The sequence below is a fragment of the Scophthalmus maximus genome, chromosome 3 (genome assembly GCF_022379125.1).
Source record: "Scophthalmus maximus strain ysfricsl-2021 chromosome 3, ASM2237912v1, whole genome shotgun sequence".
Classification (NCBI taxonomy): Eukaryota; Metazoa; Chordata; class Actinopteri; order Pleuronectiformes; family Scophthalmidae; genus Scophthalmus; species Scophthalmus maximus.
This window is the reverse complement of record NC_061517.1, coordinates 13,398,237-13,410,705: the sequence shown is the minus strand read 5'-3', so window position 1 is coordinate 13,410,705 and position 12,469 is coordinate 13,398,237. Positions and strand designations below refer to the sequence as shown.

Genomic DNA, 12,469 nt, shown 5'->3' with positions numbered 1-12,469 from the left:
GATGTGCTAAATTTTTTATTTGCCCCTCTTCAACTAAAGTGGCCTCTGCTGTAACAGTACATGCCATTTATGGTTGTGTTTGTCAGGCAAACATAAATGTTACTTTATGTTTCGGTGAGTGGTCGCCGTACAGTATATTTCTGACAGTGAGACGAAAACACCCATCATCGCTCTGGGAAGGTGTAACTCTGTGCTCATGTCACATGGGATTGGTGGTAGAGATGCTAATGACTTGGGAGGGTTTATGTCAGGACACAGAATGACACAGTTTTTCTTTTGAATACTAAAATGCTAAAAAGGGATTGAAGATCCTCTACAGTCATATTTTTATGTAAATTGTAAATTGTAAATCATTCAAAACGTTTTTCGGTGTACATGCACTGGAGGTTTCAAGAGCTCACACAAGGGGTGTAAAATTGATTATGAACCAAGATTGGTTTCCAGACTAGTTGTGATCAAAACTTTGCCCATAGATCATTCTGCACAGTGCGAATTGGGACTTTAAGAAAACTAATCACAGTAAATGCTATCAGACTTTGAGTTGTTGCTCTAAGGAGCCTGCCACAAACATTAATATAACACGCACTCATATAAACAATAACAGCAGGCAAACACGAGACTCACCCTCCTTTGATGTAATCCAGGAAGGTGTGCTCCGACTCCACACCGAATGACAATAAGGACACCTGAGAGAAAGGGGTCCAAACAGAGGATGTCATGCTTGGTGATTAGGGACAGCGGAATCTACCAATCTACACATTGGCCCTGACTTCAGAGCTAAAAACCCACTAACTGACTTACCTAGGCAGAATGATTCTGACACCTGGGCTTCATATTAGTATCCCAATCACTGGGAACATCATTGTGACTGCGCACTGATGGATGATCAGTGTGACGGATAACTAGCCACAGATTTTAATTACAGAGTCACCGCATACAGCAAGAGCAGCCAAACATTAAGGCAGTGACAAAGCTGCGGCTAATTTATAAAACTCCGTCACTACTCTTCAGTAATACGACACAGACAAGTGTCCCTTTGTCCCCATTACTGTGGAAGTTCTCCCCCCGACTCGGGTCATGAGAATGTTTTCCCATCTACTTAAACTCACTGTCTGTATCGAAAGCTCTGCGACTGGGAAGGGAGCAACATGTTTAACAGAGCTGAACTGTCTCGTGCAATCCACTAAAGAGGAAACTTCTTGCTGAACACAAAAGCAAAGGAGGCACGGGGTGTGAGTGGAACAGGAGGTTTGCTCTTATCTCAGAACGAAGTCTCACCGTCCCAGAGTTGATGTATCTCTTTTTCTTTATTTTCTTCTTGGCATTCATCACCTGGTATGAAGGAAGAATAAAAAGAAGGATAAGGATAATGCAAAATTACAGGACAATTCTTTTTATCAGCCCTTGGGCGAGTATAAAAAACATCTTTGTCCTCCTACTCCGGGTTCGGTGAGGGTAAAGGAGCATATGGACTGAATCCAATAACTGCAGCGGGTGAGAATGAGATAGCATTGATCATGCCCGGAGGCAAGACGCAGATTATTCAAGGGAAATTTTATAAGCTCCTATATAGTGCTGTACATTTTACATAAATACTACCAAGCTTGGGGATGGTGGATTGTATGTTCCATATCCCTCCTCAAATTATTTATTTGTAAAAATAAAATGATACAACACACAGACTGAATAACAGGGGCAAGTGTGTAAATTCACAGGTGCGTAATAACGTGTAATGCGTTCAAACATGTACACAAAACAGACCAATAAGGTGATCTGATGTGACACCACCATTGGTCTGCACACAAACATGAAGCACGAGTCTGGAGGGAAGTGGGCTATAAGAGAAAGTAAAAAGTATCCCACGTCGTTTCGCCTATCCCCCACTGTGATGAGCCTCCCAGTGCTGCGGGCATCACTCAACCAGGTTTGCATTACGTCACACACACACATCAACCTGAATTAAACCGGCCTCCATTAGCATTAGTCTGCTGTCGTCTCAAGTCACAGTGATAATGTTTGCAGGCCTCGTGCGTGTCAGGTTGAGTATACAGGAATCTGCAAAAAGTCGAACGCCGCGGCCTGTGACCTATTCAAAGTCTCTGTTTGTCAGCTGTGAAAAGGTGGCTTCATGTAGGTGTCGGCCACATCCTGAAACTGCCTCAAGGGCAATGACCTGGCGAGGAGTGCACGATGAAACGATTTTTCATTTTCTGATTAAAATACAGACAGGCTTGGTGAAGGGTAAAGGGTGCACCTTCTTCTTTCAGGGCAGCTCTGCATAACACTCACTCACTCCGTCTTGCTCTCTGTACCCACCCATCTTTTCCCCAACTCACTCCATTCACTCTCCTTTCCTTAAGGTCCACCATGACAAATTCAGAGGCTAATGTAACATGGCAAGTGTTTTAATGAGCAGGGAGCGATAGGAGCCTCCCAGCGCTTAACAGTAATACCCAATATGACCCCCGAAGGACCATCCCAAAATTTTTAATCAGCACCGTAGTACTGTTGCATTCCCATTTGTATTCTCACCAAAGAAGCACACTTCCTCGGCTGGTCTGCTGCGCCACTTAACCTCTTCAATGCTTAATGTCGGGCAGGACAAGGAGAGACGAGGGGAGGCTCGCCACAACGAGGCTCAAACAACCAAGGCCTGGAGAGTTTCCTATCATTAAACTTTCAATAACAAGACCTTGCTGAACCTAAGGGCACACTGATTTGCTCTTAAATGGAAGTAGTTTTCACACAATGGCACACAGAAAGTTGGGCATAGGGTGGTTTTGTGCCCTTGTGGTAACTTTTGATCCAAAGTTGCGTCCACTGTTCATTCATTCATTGTGTGGACACAGATGTACATTAAACAGCGACTGTATGGTTTATGTGCTTCACTCGACTTTACACTCTAAGTGATAAATGTGGACGCAGGAAAATCTTATCCTGAACAAATAGATGCATCATAGGTTTGGAGTTTGAAATAAAGGAGTTCAGGTTCAAATAGTTACCGGAGTTCTACTTAAGAGCAGCTCAAAGAAATCGAAGAGAAACAATCACCTCAAAGACATTTAACTGGCTCTGACCACGACACAGCTCTTTGTAGCTGGTGGTGAATTCCCCGATAAAATCGTGGCTGGAGGAAAAGACAGTGGAAAAAAAACACATTACATTCCATTCATTCAGATGCAGAAGGTACAATGCTAAGAGGTGAAAGATGAAAGCAGTGCGCATAAAGTACACATGTATTGTAATAATCGGTTGTAATGAATTTTTAATACAATGTAAGTCACAGTGGAGTTAAAGGAGAAACTCCTGTGACATAAGAAAAAGAATCAAAAATAATATATATTACTAAGTAATAATGAATGTTTGGTCTGTGGGCATCTGTTACCTCCCGTCTCTGTCCCAGTCATACACTTCCACTTTGATCGTCCTGTGAAACAAATAAAAACAGAGAAGAAGAAGAAATGAGTCTTAGTGTGACCATATTCAACTAATTTGTCAGCCACTACCTAAATTCCCTTGAAGGGAACCTCTCTGAAATGACACAGCCCAAAACTAGCTATTTGAGCTCATTAGTGGTTCGTGCTCTGTGTTTTGCATGCAAAAGATGGAATCATCCTTCTGATGATTCAATAAATCACCGTTTGCTATAACTTTTAAGCTAGACTGTGTCGCACACTTCAGCGACATTTTTTCTTGCATCCAAAAAAAGGAAGGTCTAAATTTTAGAGCGAGTGGGTAAACTGGCATCAATGGTTCTAATGAATTGCTGAATTTGTCTGTCACAGTGCAGAGAGTAGGTTGATAGAGTTGGCAAAAGTCTGGGTAGAGGATTTTTCTCGGCACATGCCAAAGCTAGAAAACTAACCCCTCGGGAGGAGCATATTTTACAAGTTCCTGGGATAAATTGGAAGGCGAGAAAACAAATAAGCAAGCCTGAGAGAATTCTTTACAAGTGAATAAAGTTCTTCCCTCTCTCTCTCTCTTGTACTCGATCTGATGGAAAGATCATTGTCTTGTCCCCACCAGCTGCTGTCCATCATGTGTCAATGGCTCCGGGGGGACACGGGGTGATGGAGAGCTGCCCCGTTATCATGACCTGAACTTATTCTGTCGGCACCTAACGTTCTTCCCCACCTAACAAATGTGTGCGGCCGATGTAGAGCAGAGCGAGATGACACGAGAACTCTGTTGGGGAATCTGTGCTAACATCATATTTCTCCTTCTAAATACTCAAACAACATATGACACAGTGAGATAATTAGATTTTAGAGTCAGAGTGAGAAAATGATCAAAAGCTCCTTCTACTACTGACTGACACTCGCATGGCAGATGATTCCCAAGTGATTTGACAGCCTACTTCTCTGATGTAATTTTTTTGTTTGCATCTAATGATTAGGGTTATATACACAGCATTACGACACGTTCAGATGTACTGGTGCAGATACAGACAATTAGTCCCCGCATCCATTTCCTTTTGGTTCCCATAACACGTTTGAGTGGAAATCGGAGCGAGTTTTACTTTTTGATCGCTATTAAAGCCAGATGATCACAAGAAATTTGACTGATTCATGTGATGCAAAGAAATGTGCCAGAGGAGAGGGAGTAAACATGATTATTAGTGCTTCAGATTCACATTTGACACAATATTAAGGACATTTGAATTGCAAAACACAAGGTTTTCTGTGCAGGAGCAATGGCCATTCTTGGCTCCCGTCTGTCTCTTTTAACCTGGCATTAACATTTGTCTCAGGTGATCCGATCACAAATGGACAGCTCTAGGTACAGGTGTGAATGCGCCCACAATGGACGTGAGGAGTCATTTGAAAAAATCCAGTCCCCTACATTCTGAGGTGGTTCAAATATGAATAATCTTTTTTTTCATTGTAGAGTTGTGTGAAGCACATTGATTTGCTCAGCATCTCCTTACCCTGCTCTCTTTCTCTCTCTCTCTCTCTCGCTCAAACACACACACACACACACACACACACACACACACACACACACACACACACACACACACACACACACACACACACACACACACACACACACACACACACACACACACACACACACACACACACACACACACACACACACACACACACACACACACACACACACACACACACACACACACACACGATGGACCCATCTGTCATAGCCCGACTGGCTAAAAACAATACTGCATATGGTCTTTGCAAACATCAATGATGTATGTGTTTATACAAATATAGAGCAGGGAAGTGAAATCCAATCACAAGAGGCCATTAGAGATGCATGAGGAGACACATCCTATTGCCAGGTGTGTGAACTGGCATGTCAAAAAACACTGAACAGCAAACTGTAGACATATCATATGAAAATCAGGAGATAATATATTTCTATATATATCCCTTGCCCTCAAAATCCTCAAAGGGAATCGTTCATCCTCTGCACCATCTGTCTGACCCTATTAGCTTCTGCGGGCAGGTGAGCAGAGACGGGATCGAAGTGAAGAACCTCTGTTGACACCCAGCATGGTGGAGATGGTGAGGTTTGACATGTACTGATAACTTCTACAGAATCACATGGCCGTCGAGGGTCAGCACACTATCATGCTCATGCGTGAACACACACACACACACACACACACACACACACACACACACACACACACACACACACACACACACACACACACACACACACACACACACACACACACACACACACACACACACACACACACACACACACACACACACACACACACACACACACACACACACACACACACACACACACACGAACAAACATAGCAGGGCTCCTCTGTTGTTCCGGCCGCCTGTCAGCATTTATAGATTGACAAGTACCGACTCTCTTCCTTCCATTCGTCTCATTTTTTCAGTTTCCTGCCAAAACTCTCTCTGCTCCTCAGGTGTCGTGTCAAGAGGCCCCTTTGCTCTGAAGAGCTTGAAATAAAATTGGAAATGCCACTGGTGCAGCCAATCAGAAACTTGAAATGCTCTCAAAGGCTCTTGCCAATTGTGGGCTAATCAATGAACAGCCAGGCAAGGTACAGTAGCATGTACTCAGATTCGGGACTGTAATAATTCTCTATTCCAGCAGCAGCTAAAATATCAGTAGAAAATCAATGGTTTCTAAATTTGGCACACCCAATCCATTTTAAAATATGTACTCTGCATATTGAAACTTAAGGCTTTGCTATCCCCTGGAAAAATCACACTCCACCCGAGTGTGTGCGTGCAGAACACTTTATTGTACATCATTACTCATCCTACCTGTCATAGTCTCCATTGCAGAGCGCTCTGACGGGGATGGAGAAGGGCTGCCACACAGGGTTCAGTGTGTTCTTCACCACCTCAGTCTTGTGGCAGATGGTGAACCTGGAGACTCAGGTCATCAGGAATTTACAATCTTAAAACACACATCTCTAAGCAGAAACCCATGGATAAAATCCCCCCCTCTGCAGTTTGCTTCGGGGGCACGTCCGCATAAATCTGTATCTGTACTCAGCTGAGTTCATGGGAGTTCAATCTAATTCTCTCACCCATGGTTCCCATCCCATTTGATCTCCACGACCCTCCTACCTCGATTTGATAAGCCAGAATAAAAAAAACACGGACAAACAGAAGCAGGAAGCAAACTCACGTGCCATCCTCATTGCTTCTGTAGAAGACCATGAAGGGGTCGGATTTTCCAAAGAAGTCCTTCTTATCCAGTTTGTTGGCACAGAATTGCATTGTGGAGTAATCCTACAGACGGGGGGGGGGGGGGGATTCAGAGAAGTGAGAAAGAAAGAAAAGGCAACTGCTTGTGCTTTTGTTGTACACGCTGTGTGTGTGGGCCAAGAATTTAGCACCACATAAAAGCGAAGTGCTGACCGAATCCTAATATGAGCAGAGCGAAACCAGCCAGTGGCCACTACGGTTCCAGAAAGCTGCAAATGCATTCGTTACCATTTCTTCATTATGCAAGTCCAGCACAACAACAGTGGATGGGATGAAGAATGTTCAAATTGAAAACACCTTGTTGTGCCGCATGTAATCATAATAATAGTATGAGAGACCATGCAGAGGCACAGAAATGGATTCTAAAACCCTGCAAATGAGGGGGGGAGAAAAAAGGATGGTGGGTGTGAGTGCAGCTAATGATACATTGGAAAGACTGGTATTACCATAATTATACTCATTTAGGCAGCATTTCAATGTGTGCTTCTGTGTCAAGGACAATGAACATGCCCCGTAATGCCCTTGGTTCCTGATAGTCTCCCCTGTGGTCAAGGTGATATTCTGCATTGTATATATAAATGAGGCTGTACGGTGGGCACAGACTGGACAGATTAACTACCATAACAGAAGAAACTGATCAGCCCTGTCAGCCTTTATCTCAAAGGGGGGGGGGGGGCTGAAACATAATGCATATGCAAGTCAAGCATCTAATCACCATATCTCAGAGCCTGAGATGTGATATCAGAAGACGCTCAGGGCTCCGGGGCTTTTAGGTTTTGAAGTGCAGCTATCAGATCAGAAACAGCGTGGTGCCTGGCAGGGCCTTTATCAATCGATGTGACCCACATCAGTGTGGTGCGCTCTGCATCTGACCTGCTTCTCACTAACCCCCATCATGTCATTTCATGCCTTGGACACAAACATGACACAGGCCATGCAGCTTCTATTTCTCAGGCAACTGCAAAGAGGAAGATGGATGCCACAACACAGATACACAGTAATTATATTGTTTAGTTCTATTATTAATACGCTACTAAAGATTTAGCCCATTTGATTATCTGTTTACTGTAAACGTAGTTTGTTTCCAACCAATATTTTGGAAAAATTGAAACCAAAGCAAAGTAAGGAGCAGATTAAACCGTCTCTGGTGGCAAGATTTGTCGCTGCATATTTAATTTCATCTCCTACTGTCATTTTCACTTATTTTCTGTGTTTTAAACCAGGAAGGAGAGAGCATGTTCATGGAAGATCGTTTTTACCACAATAGTTTGTACCCCAATCTGTCCTTTCACAGGAACATCTAATTTGCCAGATTCCCTCCATGGCTTGTTTTGTGGATTTTGAAAAAAGGACAACATATTATTTAAGAGAAGTTTGCTTATCAATGCCCTTAAAAATAGAACCCCCCTATAACTTCCCTGCTTAGCCCTGACACAGCCTCTACAATTACACCATCACGGTGCCCCAAGCCTTCATTAGGCACAGATAACACATACCCACGTTGGTGCCAAGCAGTGTTCTCTCATTAAGTTGGAAAAGAGGCAGAACATTCATTTCAGCCACTGAGGTTTAGGAGCAGCAGGGGGATACCGAGAGCAGCACTGCAGCCTCCTTCCCATTTCTCTGCTCCACCAAGAAATCGCTGCATGGGGTAAGTGGCAGAGCAATGCACACCGTCACTCTCGGAGAGAGGGACTGAATTCATGTTGCAGAGGCTTACGACAACCTCGGGATCACATAATGTGTTGAATCACCGAAAGAATCACGAGCCAGAGGATTACACGAGTCAGAAATTGACACAGCTCCTTTGTATGCTTCACGCCTCCCTTCATTCATGTTTGTCCATAATGACTGTGCGCCTCAGGTGAAGGATTTTCGTCAGTGTACGGAACAATTTTATATACACCAAAAAAACATGACGGTAACATCAATAAGCTAAACTGTACAAGAATACTTGAGATCCTCCTTGGGTTTTTTGGCTTGTACATGTATGAGTGTGTATGTTCATATAAACTGAACAACACTTACACTCAACCGAATGGACACGAAAGATTAAAACCTCACTGTGGTGTACTGCTGCCATATGTTGTGTGGTTAACGTTGATTTTAATCAGCCAGAGCCGCAGCTGGACTGTGAGGAGGAACTGAGAGGGAGCCAGCCGCTGCTCAGCAAGTCTTCTGTGCCAGAGATAACGGCAGCCAAGAGGAAACCTTTGATCCATGCAGAGGCTGTTGCTCCGCCTAATGATACCTGGCAAATCCACCGCGAAGGTGAGAGCCAGCCAACCTGCCTCGCGGATAACAGTCCCTGCAGAACTTCCACTGTTTCCCCCAAACATGAGTTACAGTGTTTACCTCAGGCGACGCTGTCACTCTGCTGCCTCTGTTTACTGGTCGCCAGTGGAATATAAAATAAACCGCCTCTAGATGAATGGTGCCAATTCCAAAATTCTATGATTCACACAGTTGTGGGAACTGTACTTGACAGGAGTGTCTTCAACTAAAATCTGCCTTTCTTCCCGTTCGTCATCCTGTTCTTTACACGTCCCAGAGATATTTCCATTCGGGGTTAAACTCTGTGTAAACAGGGCAGGTCTGCAGTGACATGTCAAGTCCGTGTCTCTCTAATTGAGTCTGGGAAAACGGAAATGGTCCTTTTCAACCAGTGATGAGCATTTGCATTTATATTACAAAATCCCTTCTTCAAGTGGTGCTTTGCCGGGATGGTGCTACCTCCTATCATGGCAGATCCAATGCACCTGATGACTCGCAGCAGCACTTCAATGACTGCGAGCACTGACACTCCAATCCAGCAGGCCCAAATCAGTAATGGCTATCACGGCAGATTTATTGTCAGCACGCTTCCTCTGGCAGGTGAATGTTATTATTCGTCGGGAGACAAATGATGCAGTCAGAAAAACTTTCAAAGAATCAAAGTCAAAGTCAGGAACAACTGCTGTTAAACCAGGTGTGATTTTACTCAACATGTATGGAAGGAAGTTACTAAGCTCAGAAACATAATATTCTTACATGTATTTTTATGTATTAAAAACATCATAAAATATTAATACTGTAGTTGCAGCTATATGTCATGCTTTACGGCCGCTGAGGGAGGCCAGTTGTTCTGGCCAATAAGTCTTGCTCCTTCCTCATGCTCCAGTGGCAGCACTGCAGTGGAGTGTGGTTATTTACTATCTTAATTTGGAAGTGCGGAGAGAAAGCCACTGGGCATTAGTGGACAGAGGTTATTAGCTCAGACTCGGGCATTAACACACCACACATGGGTGGAAAAGCCTGCTTCAGTAATTGGAATGAATGCGGGCTCATTAAATAGCCATTCAAAGTCAGAGGATATTCACTATGTACACAATTTCCAAATGACAAAATGCAAGTGCAAAGTGACATGGCGTATCCTGCTGGTTTAATGGGGACAGTTATAATACAATAGATATTACTGAAGTCGAGGCTATTAAACAGCCCATTTCACTTCAGCAGGCTTGTGAGGAACATTGCTAAACTGCTAAACATGCATTATGCAGCTCACAAAACATGCACAACTGCCCCCCCCCCCCCCCCCAGGTTTTGTCACATACAATTTCACAGTGACCTGCTGTAATTTATCACCTACAGTAAATACAGACGGATCAGTGAACATCGCAAAACATTTATTAAGAAGCCATCACAAAAATATATATATATATATATATATATATATATACATATATATTTTTTAATCTGCTGGTAAAACTATTTTGGACTCACTCTGCAGTTTCCCAACTCCTCGGCCGACAAGATAATGGTGCCACATTTCTTCCCAGGTATGCCACTGTGAAAACAAGACGGAGGTAATTAATTCTTACAACAAAAAAACAACAAAAATGTTCACAACAAAACCTTGAACATTTCACTTGATAATTGTGAAGGTTTGTAGTTGAAATAGCCGTGTGCCAACAGGAATTTTCATTTCTTCATACATTAGAAAGAAGCAGGATCACGATACAGGTGTTTTTTCTGCATAAAATTACAGCTTTAATTCAACGATGCGATTCAGAATGTAAATGTGCGAGTTTGACAGTTCTACTGGGCACATATTGTTTCACCATAGTTACTGAACCATAAAATAAGTTATAAATCCTGCCCTAAGTTGGTTTTTTTTGTACCGTGTGCAATAAAACTGCTGAAACACAGAACTCCTCTGATCCCTGTTTTCCAACAGGAACATAAAGTCTGGCAGGTCTGCTGTCGTTTACCGCCGATTCCTGCTCCAGCAGAAGATCAGGACGCATCGTAGCACAAGAGAGCGTCGCTGCCTCTCTGTGTTTGTGCACATTGCCACTTCAGTAGCTTGTAAATTCAACGGAGCTTACAAAGACAAATGCAGCATTTCTCCAGAGTTTGTCCTGAAATTTTACTTGGCTGCAATTTTTATTATCGCCAGCTTTCTGCATAGAGCCCATTCCACCCACCACAGAGCCACCACAACACATTTCCTTTATAAACATGCAACAGCTGCTGACACTCCTGTCATCTGTCTGGATACAGAAGGAAATTACACAGGAGTCCTGCTGTGGTCTTAGCTGGAGACCAATCTAGAAGGTCAGACTTGCTGTTATCCTCATCAAGCTGTGACAGTTGATCTGACTGGCAGTAACACTGGATTTCATACTGCTAACTGGCGGGTAGTCTGACTAGATCCGCAATTACCATTTAAAGCACAAACTTCCTTCGGCTGATGGGTATGCCGGGAAACCTAATAAGATATATAGTGTTTTTTTCTTTCTCATCAGCTTGTGCAGGAAGTATTTGTAGCATCTTTTTTTAGAGATATGGCATAGGGTGTTTCCATTAACCTTTACTGGCCTCTCTAAGGTTTCCCCAGCCGATAACATACGATGTTATGCATCATAAAAGCAATCGAATCCCCTGATGAATCAATTTTGATCAATAACTGAATATAAATCCATCAACCACCGCTGATGAATATCCAGCAGTACGTGTAAGAGAATTATCACAGTCTTCGGTGGGGCAAAAGTTAAAATGAAGCCATCACGCTCTCTAGAGGGCACGCACACTTCTGTCTCAGGCTCCATGTTCCAGCTCCATGGAGACCAATCTCAAGGCGAATTAACTGTCCTTGAATTATTGATGTTTCACTCCGAGTCACCACCATGTCGTCTGATGAGGCCTCAAAGAGCCGTAAACCTCTCACCAACGAGGTCAGTAAACCCAGCACACTCCACAGGTCTCCCTCAGGACACAATGACCAATACACCTTTCAAACTGCGAAATGACATCCAGTGATTGGTTAAATATCAGCTCCAGACGCATTAAGCAGCACCATCCTTCTCTAATCGGCTGCTGAGACGAGAGCAGGTATCAAAAGGGCAATGGTTTTTCAAAATTAGCATGCGTTGCCCAGTGCGACATTTTCTCAGACTATGACTGCAAGCAAGCACTGAGTGGATGGATACAGTTCCTGTTGTTAATAGACGGGACAAGTTCCTGTTTTTTGTCCAGACATGTGACTGTTGGGGATGAAATGTGCTGCAAAGAGGGCTTCATTCGCTCGGCATCATTCCCCGACAGTTCCTCAGTGGGAAAAAATGCTTTGATGATGAAACTATGTGAAATGTGTTGGTGTGGTCCTCCTTCCCGTGCTATCAGCAATGAACAAGGATTACAGTCTGACTGACTGTGAGAAACTGACGGGCTTTAATCAGTTGGTCGTCTAAATC

The 12,469-nt window shown here is 43.5% G+C and overlaps 1 protein-coding gene across 2 annotated transcripts in view; it reads right to left on the bottom strand.

Annotated features, from left to right (window-relative positions):
* Positions 1 to 12,469, bottom strand: part of cpne5a (copine Va) — a 60,648-nt gene that overhangs the window by 18,296 nt on the left and 29,883 nt on the right. For both annotated transcript variants that reach the window (XM_035646136.2, XM_035646134.2), the window contains 7 exons: positions 10,497 to 10,560; positions 6,655 to 6,758; positions 6,285 to 6,389; positions 3,386 to 3,427; positions 3,052 to 3,127; positions 1,279 to 1,332; positions 625 to 686 (listed from right to left, as the gene is read on the bottom strand). In XM_035646136.2, the coding sequence (XP_035502029.2) occupies positions 625 to 686; positions 1,279 to 1,332; positions 3,052 to 3,127; positions 3,386 to 3,427; positions 6,285 to 6,389; positions 6,655 to 6,758; positions 10,497 to 10,560 (507 nt within the window). The remainder of the gene's footprint in view (positions 1 to 624; positions 687 to 1,278; positions 1,333 to 3,051; positions 3,128 to 3,385; positions 3,428 to 6,284; positions 6,390 to 6,654; positions 6,759 to 10,496; positions 10,561 to 12,469) is intronic.